We start from the raw sequence: 25,957 nt of genomic DNA, 5'->3' as shown, positions 1-25,957 counted from the left end.
TAGAAATAAGTGACACCTAGTAGATAAATAAAACTGAAACATATAAATAGCAAATAAACCAATGTAACCAATGTACAATTAAAGGTATACATTCATGAAAAAAAATAATCTGATACAGAAAAGCATAAGTAACACATGCAGAAAGATACGCACGCACACACACACACACACACACTCAGTGGTGTGCTTATCACTGCAGTCTTACAGCGCTGGGGTCCTGGGTTCACATCCCACAGAGGACAACATCTGCAAGGAGTTTGTATGTTCTCCCAGTGTTTGCGTGGGTTTCCTCCGGGTTCTCCGATTTCCTCCCACACTCCAAAGACATACTGACAGGGACTCTAGATTGTGAGCTCCAATGGGGACAGTGTTGCCAATGTAGGTAAAGCGCTGTGGAATCAATAGCGCTATATAAATGAATAAAATTATTATTAATTATTATATAGAGATGTTCACATTTATATACACACAAATCTTTCTTTTTCTTCGCATATTCCCACATCTGCACCTAGTACTACAACCCTCAGCAGGCAGCCTGTGCTCTGCTCTCTGCGGTCGGCACTAGGACCCCGCGGGCTTCTGCTGTGGTACTACAACCCTCAGCAGGCAGCCTGTGCTCTGCGGTCGGCACTAGGACCCCGCGGGCTTCTGCTGTGGTACTACAACCCTCAGCAGGCAGCCTGTGCTCTGCGGTCGGCACTAGGATCCCGCGGGCGTCTGCTGTGGTACTACAACCCTCAGCAGGCAGCCTGTGCTCTGCTCTCTGCGGTCGGCACTAGGACCCCGCGGGCTTCTGCTGTGGTACTACAACCCTCAGCAGGCAGCCTGTGCTCTCCTCTCTGCGGTCGGCACTAGGACCCCGCGGGCTTCTGCTGTGGTACTACAACCCTCAGCAGGCAGCCTGTGCTCTGCGGTCGGCACTAGGACCCCGCGGGCTTCTGCTGTGGTACTACAACCCTCAGCAGGCAGCCTGTGCTCTGCGGTCGGCACTAGGATCCCGCGGGCGTCTGCTGTGGTACTACAACCCTCAGCAGGCAGCCTGTGCTCTGCGGTCGGCACTAGGACCCCGCGGGCTTCTGCTGTGGTACTACAACCCTCAGCAGGCAGCCTGTGCTCTCCTCTCTGCGGTCGGCACTAGGACCCCGCGGGCTTCTGCTGTGGTACTACAACCCTCAGCAGGCAGCCTGTGCTCTCCTCTCTGCGGTCGGCACTAGGACCCCGCGGGCTTCTGCTGTGGTACTACAACCCTCAGCAGGCAGCCTGTGCTCTCCTCTCTGCGGTCGGCACTAGGACCCCGCGGGCTTCTGCTGTGGTACTACAACCCTCAGCAGCCAGCCTGTGCTCTGCGGTCGGCACTAGGACCCCGCGGGCGTCTGCTGTGGTACTACAAGCCTCAGCAGCCAGCCTGTGCTCTCCTCTCTGCGGTCGGCACTAGGACCCCGCGGGCGTCTGCTGTGGTACTACAACCCTCAGCAGGCAGCCTGTGCTCTCCTCTCTGCGGTCGGCACTAGGACCCCGCGGGCGCCGGCTGGCAGCAGTGCTGGGATCAGACAGCACAGGGTCCAGTTTGAATCTGTCTATGATCAGTGCAGCAGCAGCAGCTCGGGCTGTGGAGGCTGCTTGTGCCCCTCGTCCTGCCTGTGCTTCCCCCAGCTGCCGCCCCCCCGTCCTGCCTGTGACCCCCCCAGCTGCCGCCCCCCGTCCTGCCTGTGCATCCCCCAGCTGCCGCCCCCCCGTCCTGCCTGTGACCCCCCCAGCTGCCGCCCCCCGTCCTGCCTGTGACCCCCCCAGCTGCCGCCCCCCCATCCTGCAGGAGATGTCACAGCATCTGTACAATGGCAGCAGCAGACAGCAGCACAGTGCCGGCCGGCTGCCGCCTCCAGTAGCTGGGGACGCCTGAGCTCCTGGTAAAGGCACAAGATGAAGACTCTGCTGGTAAGTCAATTACTGCAATTAATCCTCTGCTGCTGTTGGGGTGCAGGGTGCTGGGGGCCCCAGACAGGGGGGGCTCAGAGGCTTTATGGCTAAAACTTTCCAAGACCCCCTGTGAGTGCAGGCAGTGGGGGGGGTCAGTGGGGGCCCTGCACTGTCTATGGGGGGTAGGGATATAAAGCATGGGAGCATCTAAGCTGCATCCACCTGCAAGATCTCCCAGGTAAAGCCACATAAGACATGCTGGTAGTTGTAGTTCCACCACAGCTGGAGACCTGTTGCCGCTCGGTGTGCAGAATCTCAGTTGGGGGTTCAGGTTTTGTCTCTGTGCAGGTTACCTGAGGGGTGTCTGCGACCAAAGTGCAGTCACTTCCTAGGGGACGTTCACCTGGGAGTTGTAGTACAGACGAGCAACTGAGCACCTAAAATGCTGGCTAACTTTTCAGAGGATTTATGATGCTTGTGGAAGGGGGTCTCTCCTACTGGGGTCTAATCCACGGAAAGACACGGAAGAAGCACAAAGTTTACTTCTGGAGAATTTCTTCACTTTTCTTAAAAAAATATCGGGCACAGGGTCTTAAATGATACCATACTTAATAATTGGGTATAAACTTGGGGGGGTTAATCTTATTAAAGGGACACATTTGTGGCTCCCAGAATGGAAGGCACCGTCAGTTCAGAAAGGCAGAGATAGTCACAGTGGTGGGGGTCCCTAGTGAGACCTCCTTACAATAATTCATACTGGATTTTTAGAGCATCCCCTTGATTAGGAGTGATGATCAGCGATTGGGTGTCACAACACGGGGTTAAATAACATCAAATATCAGAGCCGTGTGCCATATATTAGAGCCATGTGCCAGTGTGTGCCACGTATCGGAGCCATGTGCCAGTGTGTGCCACGTATCGGAGCCATGTGCCGTAAATCACAGCCGTGTGCCAGTGTGTCGTGTATCGGAGCCATGTGCCAGTGTGTGCCGTATATTGGAGTGATGTGCTGTATATCGGAGCCCTGTGCCGTATGTCAGAGCCATGTGCCGTGTATCGGAGCCGTGTGCCGTATATTGGAGCCATGTGTCAGTGTGTGCCCGTATATTGGAGCCATGTGCTAGTGTGTGCCCGTATATCGGAGCCATGTGCTAGTGTGTGACGTATATCGGAGCCGTGTGCCAGTGTGTGTGTGCCGTATATCGGATCCATGTGTCAGTGTGTGCCGTATATTGGAGCCATGTGCTAGTGTGTATATTGGAGCCATGTACCAGTGTGTGCCGTATATCGGAACCATGTGCCAATGTGTGCTGTATGTCGGAGCCATGTGCCAGTGTGTGCTGTGTATATCAGAGCCGTGTGCCAGTGTGTGTTGTATGTATCGGAGCCATGTGCCAGTGTGTGTATTGTATATCGGAGTCATGTGTCAGTGTGTGCCGTATATCGGAGCCATGTGCCAGTGTGTGCTGTATGTATCGGAGCCATGTGCCAGTGTGTGCTGTGTATATCGGAGCCGTGTGTCAGTGTGTGCAGTATGTATCGGAGCCATGTGCCAGTGTGTGCTGTGTATATCGGAGCCATGTGCCAGTGTGTGCTGTATGTATCGGAGCCATGTGCCAGTGTGTGCTGTATGTATCGGAGCCATGTGCCAGTGTGTGCGGTATGTATCGGAGCCATGTGCCAGTGTGTGCGGTATGTATCGGAGCCATGTGCCAGTGTGTGTGTGTGTGTGCTGTATAGCGGAGCCATGTGTCAGTGTGTGCCGTATATTGGAGCCATGTGCCAGTGTGTGCCGTATATTGGAGCCATGTGCCAGTGTGTGCCGTATATTGGAGCCATGTGTCAGTGTGTGCCGTATATTGGAGCCATGTGTCAGTGTGTGCCGTATATTGGAGCCATGTGTCAGTGTGTGCCGTATATTGGAGCCATGTGTCAGTGTGTGCCGTATATCGGAGCCATGTGTCAGTGTGTGCCCGTATATCGGAGCCATGTGTCAGTGTGTGCTGTATATCGGAGCCATGTGCTAGTGTGTACCCGTATATTGGAGCCATGTGCCAGTGTGTGCCGTATATTGGAGCCATGTGCCAGTGTGTGCCGTATATTGGAGCCATGTGCCAGTGTGTGCCGTATATTGGAGCCATGTGTCAGTGTGTGCCGTATATTGGAGCCATGTGTCAGTGTGTGCCGTATATTGGAGCCATGTGTCAGTGTGTGCCGTATATTGGAGCCATGTGTCAGTGTGTGCCGTATATCGGAGCCATGTGTCAGTGTGTGCCCGTATATCGGAGCCATGTGTCAGTGTGTGCTGTATATCGGAGCCATGTGCTAGTGTGTACCCGTATATTGGAGCCATGTGCCAGTGTGTGCTGTGTATATCGGAGCCATGTGCCAGTGTGTGCTGTGTATATCGGAGCCATGTGTCAGTGTGTGCCGTATATTGGAGCCGTGTGTCAGTGTCTGCCGTATATCGGAGCCATGTGCCCTGTAGATGCCCGGCGTGATGCCTTGTAGTGACAGCCTGTACATAATCGCAGCTAACAGTGCCTCTTCTGTTGCAGCGCCATGGGCTGGCAGTATTGCTAGCACTCAGCACCATGTGTACCAGTCTGGTGATCATGTACAGCAATATGGGCAGCGTAAAAGAACAGAGCCCTCAGCATTCATCAGCAGCCATGAGGAAAGAGGGCAGGATGAGCAGCAAGGAGGACGCCCCGAGCCCGGTGCTGGACGGGTACATCAGCGTCTCAGACCACAAGGTATGGAGAGAGATACTTATCCCAGGCTGGCAGTCTGCCAGGCGGCATCATTATGTGCTGCTCTGATGGTGATTAATGACCCTCGCGGGCGCTCCGGGGCTGGGGGCGCCGCTGCCTCAATAGGCGCTATATAACAATATTGATCTGAGATTTGACACGCAGAGAAACTTGTGCGGGGTGATCGGCTCCGGGGCTGCGTGGGCATCACTATGTTGGCAGCGCCGGTTGTTAGTGCCATCCTCGGCGTCTGTGTTTTGCACATTAGGATCTGGTGTTTGCCGGAGCCGGTGGCCTTTATCCGGGAGGCAAATGCTGCATTAAATCTCAGCATTACAGGAGCAGCTTAATCTCCCAGACAGAGCGACGCAAAAAAAAAGCAACAGGGAGCTTCACCGCGATGTCATTCTCCGCCGCTCGCTATTATTTGATTTTCCCCACCTCCCTCTCTCCCGCGACCCCAGGGACCACCCACACTTGTTATTCACTTTGACAGCTTTCGGTACAGAAGCTTTAAGGGGGAATTCTGGGAGTGAATGCAAATCGCCACCTTTTTCGGTACTTTGTTTTTGGAACTACGACAAATGTAACATTTGCCAATCGCTTGGGAGCGGCGGTTGTGCGCGGCCGTCACGTATCACAATGGTGTGATGTGTTATTGTTTGGCTGTCATTAACAATGGTAATAACAATGCACAATAGCGCGATACGTTTGTTGCAATATCTCCTATGTCACGCCCCTTTTAAAGACTAACATTCAATATGGCGGACACCAACAGCTCACAGAAACTTCCGACATGTGGTTTCATCTGATACGTCGTGTTATACATCGGTATTGGTTGGATTCATTACATTTACAGCTTATCTATATCTATACATTGGGATATAACTGTTATAAATTAAAGAGGGTGGTGGTAGAATAGGGCGATGCCGCGGGGGGCGGAATGGGGTGATGCTGCGGTGGTGGAATGGGACGATACTGCGGGGGTTGAAATAGGGCGATGCTGCGGGGGCGGTTAATTAGGGCGATGGTGCGGGGGCTGCTCTGTGCTGGGGCTGCAGGCTGAGGGTGCTGTGCTGTGCTGGGGCTGCAGGTGCCATTCTGAAAATGTCGGTGGTGCGGACTTCAAGTAATGGCACCCGGAGTCGGCATGTGCACAGATGGAGCTCTTGGCTCAAGCTCTCATCTGCACACGAGCCGCCTCCTGCCCATTGATCTCCCAACAGAGGACTTCAGGAAAATGGCACCTGGAGGTGGCGCGTGCGCAGATGAGATCTTGAGCTGAGAGCTCAGTCGGCGCATGCGCCGACTCTGGGCACCATTATTTTAAACTCCGCACTGCCAGTATTTTCAGGATGGCGCCTGCAGCTCACGCACAGCGCCCACAGCCCCAGCACATCGTAGCTCCAGCACAGCGCCCGCAGCCCCAACACATCGTAGCTCCAGCACAGCGCCCACAGCCCCAGCACAGCGCCCACAGTCCCAGCACATCGTAGCTCCAGCACAGCGCCCGCAGCCCCAACACATCGTAGCTCCAGCACAGCGCCCACAGCCCCAGCACAGCGCCCACAGTCCCAGCACATCGTAGCTCCAGCACAGCGCCCGCAGCCCCAACACATCGTAGCCCCAGCACAGCGCCCACAGCCCCAGCACAGCGCCCACAGCCCCAGCACATCGTAGCTCCAGCACAGCGCCCGCAGCCCCAACACATCGTAGCTTCAGCACAGCGCCCACAGCCCCAGCACATTGTAGCTCCAGCACAGCGCCCGCAGCCCCAACACATCGTAGCTCCAGCACAGCGCCCACAGCCCCAGCACAGCGCCCACAGTCCCAGCACATCGCAGCCCCAGCACATCGTTGCTCCAGCACAGCGCCCGCAGCCCCAGCACATCGTTGCTCCAGCACAGCGCCCGCAGCCCCAGCACATCGTTGCTCCAGCCCAGAGCCCGCAGCCCCAGCACATCGTTGCTCCAGCCCAGCGCCCGCAGCCCCAGCACATCGTTGCTCCAGCCCAGCGCCCGCAGCCCCAGCACATCGTTGCTCCAGCCCAGCGCCCGCAGCCCCAGCACATCGTTGCTCCAGCCCAGCGCCCGCAGCCCCAGCACATCGTTGCTCCAGCCCAGCGCCCGCAGCCCCAGCACATCGTTGCTCCAGCCCAGCGCCCGCAGCCCCAGCACATCGTTGCTCCAGCCCAGCGCCCGCAGCCCCAGCACATCGTTGCTCCAGCCCAGCGCCCGCAGCCCCAGCACATCGTTGCTCCAGCCCAGCGCCCGCAGCCCCAGCACATCGTTGCTCCAGCCCAGCGCCCGCAGCCCCAGCACATCGTTGCTCCAGCCCAGCGCCCGCAGCCCCAGCACATCGTTGCTCCAGCCCAGCGCCCGCAGCCCCAGCACATCGTTGCTCCAGCCCAGCGCCCGCAGCCCCAGCACATCGTTGCTCCAGCCCAGCGCCCGCAGCCCCAGCACATCGTTGCTCCAGCCCAGCGCCCGCAGCCCCAGCACATCGTTGCTCCAGCCCAGCGCCCGCAGCCCCAGCACATCGTTGCTCCAGCCCAGCGCCCGCAGCCCCAGCACATCGTTGCTCCAGCCCAGCGCCCGCAGCCCCAGCACATCGTTGCTCCAGCACAGCGCCCGCAGCCCCAGCACATCGTAGCTCCAGCACAGCGCCCGCAGCCCCAACACATCGTAGCCCCAGCACAGCGCCCACAGCCCCAGCACAGCGCCGGCAGCCCCAGCACATTGTAGCTCCAGCACAGCGCCCGCAGCCCCAGCACATCGTAGCTCCAGCACAGCGCCCGCAGCCCCAACACATCGTAGCCCCAGCACAGCGCCCACAGCCCCAGCACAGCGCCGGCAGCCCCAGCACATTGTAGCTCCAGCACAGCGCCCGCAGCCCCAGCACATCGTAGCTCCAGCACAGCGCCCACAGCCCCAGCACAGCGCCCACAGCCCCAGCACAGCGCCCACAGCCCCAGCACAGCGCCCGCAGCCCCAGCACAGCGCCGGCAGCTCCAGCACATCGTAGCTCCAGCACATCGTAGCTCCAGCACAGCGCCCGCAGCCCCAGCACATCGTAGCTCCAGCACAGCGCTCGCAGCCCCAGCACATCGTAGCTCCAGCACAGTGCCCGCGACATTGGTCCTGCGACCCATCTCCACCATCCCCGGTAAGTAACATTCGAATTATAAGACGCACCTCTCATTTTCCTCTCAAATTTTTGTGAGGAAAAATGCGTCTTATAATCTAAAAAATATGGTAAATGTATTTTTTGGGGGGGATTTTTTGTGATATACCAACACTAAGTACAAGTATTTGTGAAGTTTAAGGGAAATAATCCCTGCTTTTCTAGATACTTTAAAACTATCAATCTGAAATTGTGATGTGCATTTGTATTTAGCCCCCGAGTCAGTACTTTAGGACCAACTTTCTGTGTCTTGCATTTGTATTCAGCCCCCGGAGTCAGTACTTCTTTCTTTGTCTTTTGGGGTCGGTCTCTCCAGCTTTGCACATCTAGAGATGACATTTTCTTCTCCTTTGCACACTTGGTTTCCCTCCATGAGATTGGATGGAGGCGTCTGTGATCAGTGATTTTCCCGTCTTGTCACAGATTCTTGGTGGATTTGGGTCTGGACTGTGACTCGGCCGCTCACAAACTGGAATATGCTCTGATCTGAACCCTCCTTTGTAGATCTGCAGGATGTTTTGGGTCATTGTCCTGCTGGAAGGTGAACTTACACCCCAGTCTTGGGTCTTTTGCAGTCTTTAACAGTTTTTCCTCCAGGATTGCTCTGTATTAAGTATTCCAACATGGGTAAAAGGGGAAATAAAGCCTATGTCACTGCAGCCTCCCCTGCACCCTACGGGTTCCTGTACAGACTAGTATGCCTAGCTGCTCAGCCCCTAATGGCTCCTGCACAGGTTGGAATAACGCTACCCGCAACACTAGAAACCCACAACTCAGACTTGTCTACCTAAAAGGCAGTCGAGTAGTTCCTCGTACCTCCTGAGGAGCCAGAGGGGAGGTTGCTATGCATTATAAACCAAGATAGGCAAGGACCCAAGGTGAGGAAACCTAAAACACGAGCACAAGAAGAAAAGGTGAAATTGCAGATGCAAGCGAGGTTGTAGGAGGCTACCTTAACATTAAACACGAGAAAGGTGTAGGCTAGATAAATGAAGAAGCATAGAGCAAATACCACAGTGGTTTCTGTATAACAGGCTAAATCCCTAGTAGTGGAGCTGGAAATTAGTAGCGTCCACATAGGAATATAGTCAGCAGAGAAGGCTAGTATCAGGAGAGTGTAAATAGTCCCACCTGGGACGTGATAGGACAAAGAAAATGCATGAGAACACTTGATAACCGCAAACCACAAGAGGCAAAGGTAAAAGACCATCAGCATTTGGATGGGGACTGACCAGTCTGGCTCAGCAGGAAACTTACCACATAGCACAAGGTCACCAGATCGAGTCCTGAACCTAAGGCGGGCTTTGCACACTACGACATCGCAGCTGCGATGTCGGTGGGGTCAAATTGAAAGTGACGCACATCCGGCATCGCATGCGACATCGTAGTGTGTAAAGCCTAGATGATACAATTAACGAGCGCAAAATCGTCGTAATTGTATCATCGGTGCAGCGTCGGCGTAATCCATAATTACGCTGACGCGACGGTCCGATGTTGTTCCTCGCTCCTGCGGCAGCACACATCGCTGTGTGTGAAGCCGCAGGAGCGAGGAACATCTCCTACCGGCGTCACCGCGGCTTCCGTAGGATATGCGGAAGGAAGGAGGTGGGCGGGATGTTTACATCCTGCTCATCTCCGCCGCTATTGGCCGCCTGCCGTGTGACGTCGCTATGACGCCGCACGACCCGCCCCCTTAGGTAGGAGGCGGGTCGCCGGCCAGAGCGACGGTCGCAGGGCAGGTGAGTGCATGTGAAGCTGGCGTAGCGATAATTTTCGCTACGCCAGCTATCACACGATATCGTACTTGCGACGGGGGCGGGGACGGGGACTATCGCGTGCGACATCGCAAACCGATGCAAAGCCCGCCTAAGGCATGACAATCAATCTTCCCATCAACTCTGAACAGCCTTCCTGCCCCTACTGAAGCCTCCACCATGTGTGACGGTGGGGATGGTGTTTTCAGGGTGATGCGTAGGGTTATATTCCCATTACATATACCGTTTTGGATTTAGTCCAACAAGTTCCTCATTGGTTTAATCTAACCAGAGCCCCTTTCATATGTTCAGTGTCCCTTGTCATGTGGAAGAAATTGCTCTGGTCAGATGAGTCCAAAGGAGAACTTTACAAAATTCAAAAATGCAATGTTTTATGGTTCCAGCAAAGAGGATGGATTTATACAAATATTGTGACTATTGCGCTTCTTTTTACTAGGTGTAAACTGTCCTTGTATACTGCGATTCAAAAATACATGTTAATTTCTCTTGTGGATACACCGAGTTTTATGTGCAGATTTTCCCCATACGCTTGCATCAGATGCCGAAAGTCCACAGGTGAAAAAAAAATGCAGATGAATTTTAATTGCGATCTCGCTGTGGAAACACACTAAAAAGCCATTTAATCCGCAGATAAAAACCGCGATAAATGCATGTACAAAAATTGCAATAAAAAAACGCAAGTGACCTAATTTACATAATAGGTGAGAAATTCTGCAACATCAAAAACTCCCCAAAATCTCATTGTGGGACGAGCCCCAAAGAGAGACATGTGAGAAGCTTCCAAATCCTATGAAAGGTCTTGAGATTGTCTGGAGGTCCAGACTATAGTGTAATGTGTGTATATGACGTCAGAACCGTGGAGACCCAAACTGAGTAAACACCTTTCGCCAATCCTTAAGGTCCTTTCTTCAGTTTTCTTTCTTTTATTTGTTGTCTTCATTTCCTTCCATCCCTCTTTTTTTCTTTTTTTTTTTTCCTTTGCTCTCGCCCCTTCTTTTTCACCAATGTCCTTACTTCACTTACTTTGCTCCTTCCCTTCTTCCTTCCTCCTATCATTTCTCTTCCCTTCTTGATATATTCTTGTCAAATTTTCAAAAAGAAACCTATAACAATAGAAGAAAAAAAAAATCCCACATGCCTCCACATCTTCACAATGTCCATAGATGACCATGACTGGCATATCACAGATGCATCCGGTCACCATTTCTCTTCAGTTTATATACAGAAGTTATTTTCGGGAAGGCTGGACTTGCCGAAAAAGTGGATGGAATCAAAATTGCTGGAGGAATCATCAACAATCTGAAATATGGGATGAAGGACTTACTACAGTATCAAGATGTAAAGCTCAAACATGGGACTCCTACTCAATACAAAGATATTGACTGCTGCCAGATATGACCAGGACACATCTGAGGTGGACTGCAATGAACTGAAGTTGTAAAGGACTTCAATCTACTCGGATCAATGATCACTCAAGATGCAGCAAAGTCAATAGAATAGCTATGGGCAAATCAACAATAAAGTCACTGGACAAGGTCTTCAAATCAAGGAACATTTCACTGGTGACAGCTCATACATAGTTTAGTCTTGGCTCATACATAGTTTGGTCTTTTATGAAGTAACATAGGAATGCGAAATCTGGCCGATAGATAAAAAAAACAAAACAGACTTTAAAATGTTCTGTTGGAGAAGCATGTTATCAATACCATGGATGGCAAGAAGAACAAACCAATCAATTGAGGAACAAATCAACCAGACATGTTACTCTAAACAAGGATCACAACGCTGCGACTCGTCTACACATTATACAAAAAAAGCAATCAATGGAGAAGGACATCATGGCCAGAAGAATAGAAGGAACAAAGTAAAGAGGAAGATCAGCAACCCGATGGCTTGATACTATCAAGATTACAGCAGAGAAGACCCTGGTGGACCTATCTAGGTGGAGGAGACCCTGGTGGACCTATCTAGGCTGCACAAGATCAATCTTCCTACAGAGTGTTTATCAAGTCGCCATGGAGTGACATCCAGCTGAAGACTGTTAATTAAATATACGGAATAGTCACAATATACAGCAGGAAATGACAGAATATATGAAATATAAGATATGCATATAACAGCTCTAAAACATTGTGCATTGTCTTGTATGAACCAATTCCAATGTAGTGAGTAGGAGACTTATAATTGATATTCATTCCTTCCACTTTCTTCTTTTCCTTCTTTTCTCTCAGATTTCTCTTTCCTTCTATGTCTCGGGCTTTCAGGGGGTTCTCCACATGCAGGAATGTCCAGCTCTCGTTCCGTTACCTTTATGTGCTCGTTTGTGTCTGCGGATTGTATCAGTTGTGGTTGGGATATTTCATTATTACGAGCTCCGGCCAGTCTGACGATAATTTACAGAGAAACCGAAGGAACAAAACGAACATCTTTGCTCAGGTTTATCAGTCCGGGACTAATGGCCGGGTTTACGTGACATAGGAACGCAATGATTTTAGTCACTTAGGATTGTTATTCACTTCGTCACTGGCCGGATTCCCGCAGTCATCAATAATGTGATGTGGAATTTTAGGCTGATGTTAGAGGAAGACCCTTTTAGCAGCGGTTTTCTCCCTTCCTTTCCCTCCTCATCTCAGTTTTTACCCTTCCTCTACTTCCTTTCCTTCCTCATCTTGGTTTTCTCCCTTTCCCTCCTCATCTCTGTTTTCTCCCTGCCTTTCCTTCCTTGTCTCGGTTTTCCCCTTTTTCCTTTCCCTCCTCGTCCCCTTTTTTCCTTTCCCTCCTCGTCTCGGTTTTCCCCTTTCCCTTTTCCTTTCCCTCCTCGTCTCGGTTTCCCTCCTCGTCCCCTTTTTTCCTTTCCCTCCTCGTCTCAGTTGTCTCCCTTACTTTCCCTCCTCGTCTCGGTTTTCACCCTTCCTTTCCTTCCTCATCTCTGCTGTGTCCCTTACTTTCCCTCCTCGTCTCGCTTTTCTCCCTGCCTTTCCTTCCTCGTCTCGGTTTTCTCCCTGCCTTTCCTTCCTCGTCTCGGTTTTCGCCTTTCTTTTCCCTTCTCGTCTCGGTTTTTGCCTTTCTTTTCCCTTCTCGTCTCGGTTTTCGCCTTTCCTTTCCCTCCTCATCTCGGCTTTCACCCTTCCTTTCCTTCCTCGTCCCGGTTTTCACCCTTCCTTTCCGTCCTTGTCTCTGTTTCCACCTTTCCTCCTAGTCTCGGTTTTCTCCCTCCCTTTCCCTCCCAGTCTCGGTTTTCTCCCTTCCTTTCCTTCCTTGTCTCGGTTTTCACCCTTCCTTTCCCTCTTCCTCGTCTCGGTTTTCACTTTCTTTCCCTCTGCCTCTTGGTTTTCGCTCTTCCTTTCCCCCCTTGTCTCGGTTTCCACCTTCTCTCCTAGTCTCGGTTTTCACCCTTCCTTTCCCTCTGCCTCTTGGTTTTCTCTCTTCCTTTCCCCCCTTGTCTCTGTTTCCACCTTCCCACCTCGTCTCTGTTTTCTCCCTTCCTTTCCCTCCTCATCTCTGTTTTCTCCCTTCCTTTCCCTCCTCGTCTCGGTTTTCTCCCTTCCTTTCCCTCCTCGTCTCGGTTTTCTCCCTTCCTTTCCCTCCTCGTCTCGGTTTTCTCCCTTCCTTTCCCTCCTCGTCTCGGTTTTCTCCCTTCCTTTCCCTCCTCGTCTCGGTTTTCTCCCTGCCTTTCCTTCCTCGTCTTGGTTTTCGCCTTTCTTTTCCCTTCTCGTCTCGGTTTTCGCCTTTCTTTTCCCTTCTCGTCTCGGTTTTTGCCTTTCCTTTCCCTCCTCATCTCGGCTTTCACCCTTCCTTTCCTTCCTCGTTCCGGTTTTCACCCTTCCTTTCCGTCCTTGTCTCTGTTTCCACCTTCCCTCCTAGTCTCGGTTTTCTCCCTCCCTTTCCCTCCTCGTCTCGGTTTTCTCCCTTCCTTTCCTTCCTTGTCTCGGTTTTCACCCTTCCTTTCCCTCTTCCTCGTCTTGGTTTTCACTTTCTTTCCCTCTGCCTCTTGGTTTTCTCTCTTCCTTTCCCCCCTTGTCTCTGTTTCCACCTTCCCACCTCGTCTGTTTTTCTCCCTTCCTTTCCCTCCTCGTCTCGGTTTTCTCCCTTCCTTTCCTTCCTCGTCTCGGTTTTCTCCCTTCCTTTCCTTCCTAGTCTCGGTTTTCACCCTTCCTTTCCCTCCTTGTCTCTGTTTCCACCTTCCTTCCTTGTCTTGGTTTTCCCTTTTCCTCTGCCTCTTGGTTTTCACCCTTCCTTTCATTCCTCTTCTCTGTTTCCACCTTCCCTCCTTGTCTTGGTTTTCACCCTTCCTTTCTCTCTACCTCTTGGTTTTCTCTCTTCGTTTCCTTCCTCGTCTGTTTCCACCTTCCCTCCTCTTCTCGGTTTTCACCCTTCCTTCACTTCTCTTTAGAGGCGTAGAAGCTCCGTGTGTTGCCCATTACCGGCTGTTGGTTCTGTTCTAGTGGCAGCTTCCTTTCTGATCGGGTCTCTGTTTCCTTTTATTCATATTGTTTGGGAGTTACATTGTATCTACTTATGAGTAAATAGATCATATTCTGTAACATTCACCAGCACTTTTGACAATTCACATCCATTAATCCTGAAAGCAGAAAAGTGCTGTAACCTGCTGAGACCTGAGGCTGAGCCTGAGATGAATGCAGGAGGCAGACGTGGGGGAAGTATGGCTTAGAAATAAATAGAATAAAAGGAAAAATAAAACCTATAAAAATATGGCTGAATCCAACAAACATATACAGTGGAGCGAGCAATGTCCTTGTACTATGTGGCTTATACTAAAGAGCTAAAACTCCGAGCTCTGTAATCTAGGACCCATCAGCAATAGCCGGCAGCAGCCCTGGGGGTTGGGGACCGGACCGCTGGGGTGAATGGGGGATCGGCTGCTGCAGCACATCAGTGGCAGCCTTTGTATGCTACTCTATGGCTGCAGGTTTCTTTGGCACATAGATATATGGACACATTTATTGACGTGAATTTCTCACCACATGTCAGTAACATCCCATCCAATCCATAGAGGCAAAGAAATCAAACCATAGACGTGTAATAATGAGAAATGACACAGGGAAAAGTATTGAACATATTACTGAAATGTATTTAGTACTTTGTACAAAATCCTTTGTTGGTGATGAAGCTCCAGATGCCTCCTGTATGGAGGAGACACTAGGTGCCTGCATTGCTCCGGTGGATTTTGGCCCATTCTTCCACACACACACTCCTCCCATCCTGCAGGTCCCGACTACTTCTATGAACTCTGAGCTTTAGTTCCTTCCAGACATTTTCTATTGGATTCAGCTCTGGTGCTTCTAGCAGATTTTTTTTTTTTTCTCTAAAACCAACTGTTTTCTTGTCTGTGTGTTTGGGATCATTGTCTTGCTGAAATTTCCACCCTTCTTTCATCTTCATTTTGCATCTTTATCTTTGCAACAATAAGATTGTGAAGCTCTTGAGACCTCTCACTGGTTTTACCCATCATGAGATGTTTCTTGTGTGGCACCTTGGTAATGAGACAAGTTATCGGCCATCGGCATTATTTCTCACTAAGTGGCAGGATTGCTTTCTAATTACTGATAGATTTCAGCTGATGTCATGGCTTTTTTCACCTCTTTCCTCATGTGTTTAATACTTTTTTACCCTGTATCATTTCTCATTATTACACACAATTTATGGACATCTATAGTTTGATTCTTTTGCCTGGGTGGATTGGATGGGTTGTTACTGACATCTGGTGAGAAATTCATGTGAATAGCACCTTTAGAAGTACAATTACGTAGAAAAGTGGTGACGTGTTCAATACTTATTTCGCCCACTATATGTAAATCATACACCACCAGTCTCTGGCTCATTGGGCACCAGTCTTTGAGGAAGGTACTTTAGAAGGTGGCACCCTTTGGTGTGAAGCCTCTTTGGAGCAGCACTATGAACACTGAGCAGGATCATAGGGATCAATACAGAATATATTATCTACCCGAGGAGCAACCTATACATTCCATCGTGAAAACCCAATTTCAGGTTGATTAAAGCCCTAATACACTATTACGGCAATTCCCGTCAATTTGTGCAGGAGTGTGCCTGTGGATCCTAGTGCTCCACCCTGGTTGATGGACACAGCGGCTGTACACAGAGATGGTTATGTGGAGGGGAATATTTAACTATCACATTATTAACAGTTTGGACAGTGAGTTCTAACATTTTGGGGATTGGCGGGGGGGGACAGGTCTGGGGTCTGCTTTGTGTTGCATGAGACCCGCGCAGTCGGGTTTTTCTTGTGTTCACTCCACATGTATAATTTAGAGAATTGCATAGAGGGCAGTGACCTTCACTGAAAATTGGATGCGAGCGCAGAACGCATTTGGCGTCCAGGTCCCTGTTGCTGACGAATCCAGTTTCCAACAATCTGATTCTCGTTTGGTTGAAAAGAGACGAAAGATAAAGCCGATATTGCTAAATACAGAGGAGAAGATTCTAGAATTCTCTGATAAAGTGTGGGAATAAAGGAGAAGATCCTGATGGATTTATTCCAATATACTTTTAACTTTCCATCACACGCTGCTGTTATTTTATGTATTTTAAAGTCCATCTTACACCAGATTCCACAATGCAAACTGAGTGCATTATAAAATAGTTGTTCTGGACCTAAAGTGACTGGTGTACTTACTATGAAGGTCTATATAAGAATAGCTGTATAATCCTGACATTAATTTTAAAGCCGATCTTGCACTAGATTCCACAATATAAACTGAGTGCATTATAAAATAGTCAAAAGGAAAGAAAGCTAGGCACTGCAAGCCCAGGTGTGTACTCACTGATCTGTGGTTTTCACGTGGAACACGGACCTCCAGCCGATCTCCGTGGTGCTCTGCCAGAAGATAAGGATCCAAAAAGAGCTTCAAAAAAGAAGGAATGGCGGCAACCCACTGGTAGATATCAAATGGCAAATTTATTGCACAAACTGCGGCATAGTTACAGCAAACACTGGGAGAGGGGGAGTGCAGGAGTTCCGCACGACGGCCGTTTCGCACCACACAGGTGCTTCCACAGGTCCGAATGGAGCGCCGGACGACGGCCGTTTCGCACCACACAGGTGCTTCCACAGGTCCGAATTAACCTAACCTGGTTAATTCGGACCTGTGGAAACACCTGTGTGGTGCGAAACGTCCGGCGCTCCTGCACTCTTCCCCCCCCACCCCCTCCCACACCCCCTCCCAGTGTTTGCTGTAACTATGCCATTCCTTCTTTTTTGAAGCATTATAAAATAGGTCTTTTGGACCTAATGTGACTGGTGTACTTACTATGAAGGTCTATGTAAGAATAGCTGTATAATCCTGACATTAATTTTAAAGCAGATCTTACACTAGATTCCACAATGCAAACCAAGCGCATTATAAAATAGGTCTTCTGAACCTAATGTGATTGGTGTACTTACTATGAACGTCCTTGTCAGAATAGCTGTATAATCTTCACATTAAGTGGAGTATTTTGTGAATCACGCTACAGCTCATTTTACTATTGAGCATGAAACATTTCAGAAAAAGGATTATACAGTCGCCCTAATTTTTTTATTTTTTTTTTTTTAATACCCATTCTGCGTATTTTCCAGTCATATATTCTTTACTTGCCAGACAGCCCCTTTTTTATCAATACAGTTTAGTTTTAGGAGGAAAAAAAAGAAAATAATAAGCAATCTATATTGTATCTGATACAATTTTCCCACTTGCAGCCACCACTAGAGGGAGCCCCAAGTAAACATTGTGTGCAGTGACCTCCAGAGCTCTCTCTAGTGGTGGCTGCAAGAATCAAAAATGTTATTATTCAACTCAAAGGTATTTGGGGTGTCTCAAGCTCTGTAACAATAAAGTGGAATGGCCAGTGTGTCTCCATTTAGAATGGAATTAAGCAGAATTGAATGTTTTACCTAATGAGTGTTCACAGATGGGCATGTATTTAAAGGCAGCCCATAGAGGACTATGGGGGATATAGTGTCTAGCACTTTGATTTACACCTGGTAAGTGATTCTTCCTTTGATTAGTGAATAGCGCCCCCCACTGTTCATTCACCTGTAATACAGATAGTTTATTTTCGGGGTTCTCCTCTTGCAGGAATGTCCAGCTCTCATTCCGTTACCTTTCTGTGCTCGCTTGTATCAGTTGTGGTTGGGATATTTCATTATTGCGAGCTCCGGTCAGTCTGACGATAATTTATAGAGAAACAGAAGGAACAAAACAAAGATGTTTGCTCAGGTTTATCAGTCCGGGACTAATAGCCGGGTTTACGTGACTTTGGAACGCGAGGATTTTGGTCATTGTTACTTAGGATTATTTACTTCATCGCTGGCTGGTTTCCCGCAGTCATCAATGATGTGATGTGGAACATTAGGCCGATGTTAGAAGAAGACGCTTCTAGCAGCGGTTTTCTGATTAGAACAGAGGAGTCTGCAGATTGTAAAACCGGAGCCTGCGCTCTTATGGCGACGCACGCGGAGAGCGAGCTGGGAAAAAATAAGTGGCTCCAAGACGCAAAAGTCCATCGCTCGCAGCCAGAGTGCACTTTACTACACCACTCGCAGCCGCTGCACCCTCTACTCCACCGCTCGCGGCCGACGCACACTTTATTCCACCGCTCGCAGTCAGCGCACCCTTTACTCCGGCGCTTGCAGCCAGCATACCCTCTATTCCACCGCTCGCAGCCAGCGTAATTTCTACTCCACCGCTTGCAGCCAGCGCACCCTCTACTCCACCGCTTGTGACTAGCACACACTTTACTCCACTGCTCACAGCCGGCGCACCCTCTACTCCGGCGCTTGCAGCCGGCGCACCCTCTACTCCGGCGCTTGCAGCCGGCGCACCCTCTACTCCGGCGCTTGCAGCCGGCGCACCCTCTACTCCGGCGCTTGCAGCCGGCGCACCCTCTACTCCGGCGCTTGCAGCCGGCGCACCCTCTACTCCGGCGCTTGCAGCCGGCGCACCCTCTACTCCGGCGCTTGCAGCCGGCGCACCCTCTACTCCGGCGCTTGCAGCCGGCGCACCCTCTACTCCGGCGCTCGCAGCCGGCGCACCCGGTGCACAAACTTTACTCCACCGTTCTCTTGCTCACCCTCTAGTCCACCGCTTTCGACCGTCGCACCCTCTAGTCCACCGCTTTCGGCCGTCGCACCCTCTAGTCCACCGCTTTCGGCCGTCGCATCCTCTAGTCCACCGCTTTCGGCCGTCGCATCCTCTAGTCCACCGCTTTCGGCCGTCGCACCCTCTAGTCCACCGCTTTCGGCCGTCGCACCCTCTAGTCCACCGCTTTCGGCCGTCGCACTCTCTAGTCCACCGCTTTCGGCCGTCGCACCCTCTAGTCCACCGCTTTCGGCCGTCGCACCCTCTAGTCCACCGCTTTCGGCCGTCGCACCCTCTAGTCCACCGCTTTCGGCCGTCGCACCCTCTAGTCCACCGCTCACAGCCAGGGCACACTTTACTCCAGCGGCCTACGCTATACTCTCCCGCTCACGGCCGGCGCACACTCTACTCCACCGGTAATGACAGTTGCTTTCTGCTGAGTTTGCTGACCAGTTTTGTGATGGAAAATATCCAGATGTAGCATGTGCATAATGGTGCGTGAGGGTGTTTAAAGGGGTCTTAAAACTAATAGGTTTAAAAAAAAAAAAAAAAAGTTAAAAATTGTTCTTCCCTTTTGGTGAATCCCTGCCGCTCCTGTTACGATGGTTCTCCGCTCTGCATACAAATGTGTCCACCCTCTAACTTTTTATATATTATCGCAACATGGTTGCAAAATTTTTTAACAAGCTGCAGTTCACATCACGACCACTGGGCGACCACATACAGACACTTATAGCATAAACCTCACTCCCTACAGAATAGCACGTTGTGTGTGATGAATTTTTTTTTTATTTCAAAGTGTCACTTATTCTGGGATATTTAAATAAACAAATCCATATAGGACTACTACGCCCAATGGAAGCGAGTTTAAAGGGGCACTACAAATTATATAATTTCTTCGCTTCGTTTTGCAATGATCGGCCATTAGGAAAAGCAGATATGGAGTTTTCTGTATTTATTTTTTTACGTGATGATCCATTACAAGGCCCAGAGTCCGGAGCTGCAGGTCACACGGGACGTTCCCGGGTCTGATTTATGTCTAATAAAGTAAAACTCTCTATTTTTGCATATATAAGAAGAGGAAAGAATTCCTTAAGTTACACTAATAATGATGAGGGCGACGTGGGTCAGCGCTTCTATAGGAAAATACAAGACACTTATGTTTTATTGCAGATTTATGATTTCTCCTCATATGGAGGTGGCAGAGATGAAACCGATCGTGGCCCAAACGCAGGATCCAGGGAACGACTGAAGGAGGATAGTATTATAGTAGTTACATTCTTGTACACAGAGGCAGTGTTATAGTAGTTATATTCTTGTACACAGAGGCAGTATTATAGTAGTTATATTCTTGCACATAGGGGGCAGTGTTATAGTAGTTATATTCTTGTACATAGGGGGCAGTATTATAGTAGTTATATTCTTGTACATAGGGGGCAGTATTATAGTAGTTATATTCTTGTACATAGGGGCAGTATTATAGTAGTTATATTCTTGTACATAGGAGCAGTATTATAGTAGTTATATTCTTGTACATAGGGGCAGTATTATAGTAGTTATATTCTTGTACATAGGGGCAGTATTATAGTAGTTATATTCTTGTATATAGGGGGCAGTATTATAGTAGTTATATTCTTGTACATAGGGGCAATATTATAGTAGTTATATTCTTGTACATAGGGGCAGTATTACAGTAGTTATATTCTTGTATATAGGGGGCAGTATTATAGTAGTTATATTCTTGTACATAGGGGCAGTATTATAGTAGTTATATTCTTGTACATAGGGGCAGTATTATAGTAGTTATATTCTTGTATATAGTGGGCAGTATTATAGTAGTTATATTCTTGTACATAGGGGCAGTATTATAGTAGTTATATTCTTGTACATAGGGGCAATATTATAGTAGTTATATTCTTGTACATAGGGGCAGTATTACAGTAGTTATATTCTTGTACATAAAGGGCAGTATTATAGGAGTTATATTCCTGTTTATAGGGACAGTATTATTATATGTTTATGATATACAGTTTCATTATAAAAATGACCACGGTTTTTCTAAATCAATAATATGTTCTTATGAATTGACATTTTTTTTTTCTGCATTTCTTGTATAAAGCCCAATACTCAGCAGTGAGCAAAAATAAACAAACATGGAAGAAAAGGTTTGGATGATTGTAAACAATGAGGGAAAAAAAGAGCAGAATTGAAAATATTGTCATCTATAATAAGTAATTTTTTTAAAAAAAAAAACAAACAAAAACCTTTTTCTTTGGCTTTTGGTACTGGTGCACAGTCGGCGTCTCACTCGCACCATGTGGGTCAGCGCTGCTCCCCCATGGTCCTGCCCCTCCCTTCTTCCGCTCTCTTGCTCCCCCCTGCTCTCTTCTACTCCTCTGTGACATTCTCTTATGTGATGAATAAATGAAGAAACCGTTCACCTTTTTCCGCTCATGGAGGGTCACCGCCTCATGAATATAGGACAATGTGTAAAATCTATAAATCTATATACATTTGCATATAAATGAGACATGCTTGGTGGTGCGGATGGTGGGGTGTCCTGCACCATTACTGCATCCAAAACCCACAGTAAGATGTTAGCGCCAGGGCAGGTTTCCTTAAAGGGATTCCTCTCAATGTTGCCAGTCAGTGATCCACTGATTGACGCTGGCCTCTTTCTTGTGATTTTACAATGTAGTGGCCACTAGTGGAAACGTTTAGTATTACACCCAGTCATTCGGACATCGCGCTGATTGTTCCCTGGGTCTGCTGCCTTGGAGGAAGGAGCTGAATATAATGGATTTATCTTAACCCCTTCCTGGCCCTAAAATAATCCAGAATGGGGAGTTATTTGCTGCATCCAAGGAAGTTGACTATTACTGTGACTTTGCAGGTGATGCGCACAAATAACAGCATTAATTGTTCATAGTCACTGAAGCAAAAGAGCTGAGCGGATAGTAACTGTAATGAGGAACCTACGCATATTAAAGGGGAGCTCCGCTAGTTTATTATTAACATTCCGCTGGTTTCGGCGGCTGCCTTTTTGCATCTCTAGTGTGACCTCCTTAGCAATGTGCATAATATACAGGCAGATCCACTATTAGACTTGTGGAGGGAGGGGTTTGGCAGCGCTGCTCATTCCACACAGCGGCCACTGGGTGGAGCTCACTGCAGATTTCTATCTGTTTCATTGTTAGCGCCCTCTAGTGGTGGCTCCACGGGGCCAAAATATGAAGCATCAAGTCAGAAACGAAGCTTTCCTCGATTTACAGATTATTTATAATATGAATTGGACTTCATATGTTTTCTCTGGATTCTCCAGAGGGGGAGATGCTCCTATATAACCCGACCTCCTCTTTGTCAAGGTGGAAAGTGACCGGTCACTGCTCTATTAATAAAGAATTTCCTCATAGGTTATATAATAACGGTTTTTATTTAATACACAGCCCTTTAGTGATGGTGGGGGGCTCCTCCTGAAGCTCACCAGGGTAAGGACCCTTCACATGAGCTCTTTTGTATTGAATTTTTTAAAGCAGATCCACCCACAAATCCACAAAAAACGTCTCCTTTTTGGATACTTTTCCTGCTGATTTCTTCAGGAAATCTGCATTGCTGTTCATACAAACAGGATGTTTCTAAAGGTTTTGCAAAACCTCGCACAGAAAAAAAAAAAAAGCAAAATTCAAACTTCACACAGTCATAAAGCCACAAAAACAGCATGAAAAGATGGATCAAAGCTGCACCAAAACCCAAGGTCTTGAAACCTCATCAAAGCTGTCAAATTTCAAGCAGAATCTGCTTTAGGAAACGCTCCATTTTGCAGCTTATTTTTTTTTTCCCTTTATTTTCCTAAAGGGCATTGTTCATGAAATGTCTTTTTCAGGTGAATTCCACCTAGAACCTGCCTGAAAAAGCGCAGCGAAACCTGTGCAAAAAGTGAACATAGTGTACAGGAAACCACACTTTTAGTCCTTTACTTCTTTTAAGGGTTTGGAAACCTTGAAGTGGGTAAGATTAGATGCGGCGGAGTCCAGTATAGTGAAAAGACGCCGGCTGCGGAGCTGCAGCAAAAAACAACGGCAGCAAATCTGCAAGTGAAGATGTTTCAGTAAAAAAAAATTCCAATTGGTTTCCTGAAATGTTTTTGTCTATTAAACCTCGGTGTCTTTCCTGGCCGCAACCAAGACATTTTGTGCACAAACCCGAACTTTGAAGAGTTGTTTCTTATCTTCCTAAAGTGTTTTTGCAGTCTTCTGATTGGACGGCGCCTAGATTGGGGCAGATTTCTTCAGCAGCCGCAGCACAATAGTGACATTGTACACTTTATTTTTTCCAAACCAGGAATATAATGATCTAAATACTTTTCATATGAGCAACAAAGTGGAATTTCTGTAGAAATGAGTTAGTTGGAATTTTCCAATAGTTTTTGAGGACTTTGGAGAGGATCACAAAGCCTAAGAGCGTCTTCCCGGGATGGTTCAATTTCTGTCCATCCTGTAACTTGGATGTTTAAGGCTTTGTGCACACTGAGATTTTTGAGAAGTGTTTGAAGCAGAAACTGAGCGGAAATTTTCAAAGTTTCCACTCGAAATTTCACTAAAAAGACTTGGTGTGTGGCTGCCCTTAAAGCGCACCAACCACTAGGATTTTCCTATATAACCTAAAGCCAGTGCTATACTGGCACTATCAGGCTGATTCTATACATACCTTTAGTTGTCAGCTCGAATGTATAGGTTTTGAAACCCAAGCAAGTAAAGTTTGTAAAATGAGCAGCTTTTTGAATGACAGCAGCTGCCGATCAGCTGATAGCTGGGGTGGGTATTCATAGTGATTCCTTCCCCCCTTCCTGCCCATCTTCCCCTTATCTGTTATTTATGCTAATTCTATTATAGAATTGTTTTACTAAGTGGCTAGAAGGACCTGTGCTGATGTCATACTCATGTGAACAGAAGGGACGGGGCCTCAGACAACAGAAAAATAATGTTGCTTCCTGGAATCAGCTATGTTGGCTGAGGCCCCGCCTCTTCTGGTCACATGGGTATGACATCCGCACAGGTCCTTCTAGTCACAGTAAAACAATTCTATAATAGAATTAGAATAAATAACAGGGGGAGGATCAAACAGACAGGGGGCGAGAATCACTATGAATACCCACCCCAGCTATCAGCTGATCGGCAGCTGCTGTCACTCAACAAGCTGCTCATTTTACAAACTTTAGTTGCTTGTGTGTCAAAACCTATACATCCGAGCTGACCACTACAGGTGTATATTGAATCAGCCTGGTAGTGCCAGTATAGCACTAGGTTTGGGTTATATAGGAAAATCCTGGTGTTTTGTGCACTTTAACAGATGTGACCAAAAATGAAAGTTATCCCCGTACATTGTGTTGCTGAGGGTCGGACCATGGAGACCCTCATCGTTCTCATGAATGCATTTTTCTAAATTATTATAAGAATTTCCTAGCACAGATGTGACCCCCTCCTCACGTGGCTCCGTGCTTATCCCTATGACAGTACTGATTGTCCGGCCCCATCGTGATTAGCAGCGGTTTAGTTTCCTTAGCTCTGATGACCCAGAATCAGCCGATCGGCCGCGGCTTCTCGTTTCCGTAACTGCAGACGGTTGGCAGCGTCATCTGTCGTTACTTTCTGGGTTACAATGTGCCCCTTGTGGCGTCGCTGATCATTCTGATAGTTACCCCGGGAAATCAATATCAATCTAAATGTTAGAAAGATCAATTTGCTCCGTGTTTGTACAAAGTCCTGCGGGGCCGGGTGTCAGGATCCAGTAACACAAGATGTCATTTCATTATCTGACGTTGGAGAAAGTTCTCTGAATCCCGCGTCCGCCGCTGTCGTGTCTGTACAATGCACTCGACGGAAGAAAATATAATAATGTCTTATAAAATCTTCATGAGGAATTCAAGGGTATATTATGATTTCCAGTCAAGCTTGTTAGACTGATATTAAAATAAGTGCATGCTGTATACTAAACGTAGCAGAGCCGAATTGATGAGAGGTAGCAGAGCTGATTGGTGAGATGTAGCAGAGCTGATTGGTGAGATGTAGCAGAGCCAAGTGTTCTGCTCAGCGCAATGTATCATCAGGAAGAGTGAGAATTTACTCCTTGACTTAAGGGCAATAGACTGCAGTGTCTTTGTACTGGCATAGAACTACTGTGGCATGCAAAAGTTTGTGCACCTCTGGTCAAAATTACTGTTATTGTGAACAATTGAAGATGAAATGATCTATAAAAGGCATAAAGTTAAATACAAAGAACAGTTGTATTTTAGGCAAATAATATTTTTTTTAATCTTTTTTACGTTTTAAAAATTACAAAAAGGAAAATGGGCCAATGCAAAAGATTGGGCACCTTGGAGATTTGTGTGCTCAGATAACTTTGATCAAAGTTTTAGACCTTAATTATCCTGTTAGGGCTATGGTTTGTTCACTATCCTCTTTCAGAAGGGCCGGGTGATGCAAATTTCACAGCTTTATACAAATCCAGCCTCCTCTAACCCTGTGCCAAAAACCAGCAGCCATGGGTTCTTCTAAGCAGCTGCCTAGCACTCTGAAAATGGTGGATGCCCTCTCCTCAGTTTGAAATGTAATTAAGAAATAGCCATTACCAGGAAGAGTGGAAGGTCTGGACAGAGCAAAATTTCTGTGAGAGCTACCCATAGGATTGCTAGAGAAGCAAATCAGAACCCCTGCGTGACTGCAAAAGACTTTCAGGAAGATTTAGTAGACTCTGGAGTTGTGGTACATTGTTCTACTGTTCAGAGACACCAGCACAAATATGGCCTACATGTAATAGTTATCAGAAGAAAACATCTCCTGCTTCCACCCCATAAAATTTAGCATCAGAAGTCTGCAAAAGAACAGCTAGACAAGCCTGATGCATTGTGGGAACAAATCCTGTGGACCGATGACGTTAAAATAGAACTTTATGGCCACGGTAATCAAAGGTATGTGTGGAGAAAAACTGAGCACACAGAATTTCAGGAAAAAAAGCATGTTGCCAACCATTAAGCATGGGGGTGGATCAATCATGCTTTGGGGTTGTGTTGCAGCCAATGGCACAGGGAACATTTCACAGTGGAGGAAAGAGAGGATTCAATTGAGTTTCAACAAATTCTTGATGCAAACAGAACACCATCTGTAAAAAAACTGAAGTTGAGGAAAAAAAGGAGGAAAGAGGAGAAGAGAGGATTAAGAGGAGAAGAGAGGAT

The 25,957-nt window shown here is 48.2% G+C and overlaps 1 protein-coding gene across 1 annotated transcript in view; it reads left to right on the top strand.

Moving 5' to 3' along the window:
• The first annotated feature begins 1,558 nt into the window (after window positions 1–1,558).
• ST6GALNAC5 (ST6 N-acetylgalactosaminide alpha-2,6-sialyltransferase 5) overlaps window positions 1,559–25,957 on the top strand; it is a 111,157-nt gene continuing 86,758 nt past the window's right edge. The window contains exons 1-2 of the mRNA XM_075321118.1: window positions 1,559–1,935; window positions 4,476–4,673. Of these exons, the coding sequence (XP_075177233.1) occupies window positions 1,921–1,935; window positions 4,476–4,673 (213 nt within the window). The 5' untranslated portion in view covers window positions 1,559–1,920. The remainder of the gene's footprint in view (window positions 1,936–4,475; window positions 4,674–25,957) is intronic.

Source organism: Anomaloglossus baeobatrachus, chromosome 8 (assembly GCF_048569485.1).
Source record: "Anomaloglossus baeobatrachus isolate aAnoBae1 chromosome 8, aAnoBae1.hap1, whole genome shotgun sequence".
NCBI lineage: Eukaryota > Metazoa > Chordata > Amphibia > Anura > Aromobatidae > Anomaloglossus > Anomaloglossus baeobatrachus.
The sequence above is the reverse complement of the archived record's forward strand: the minus strand, read 5'-3'. Positions and strand labels throughout refer to the sequence as shown.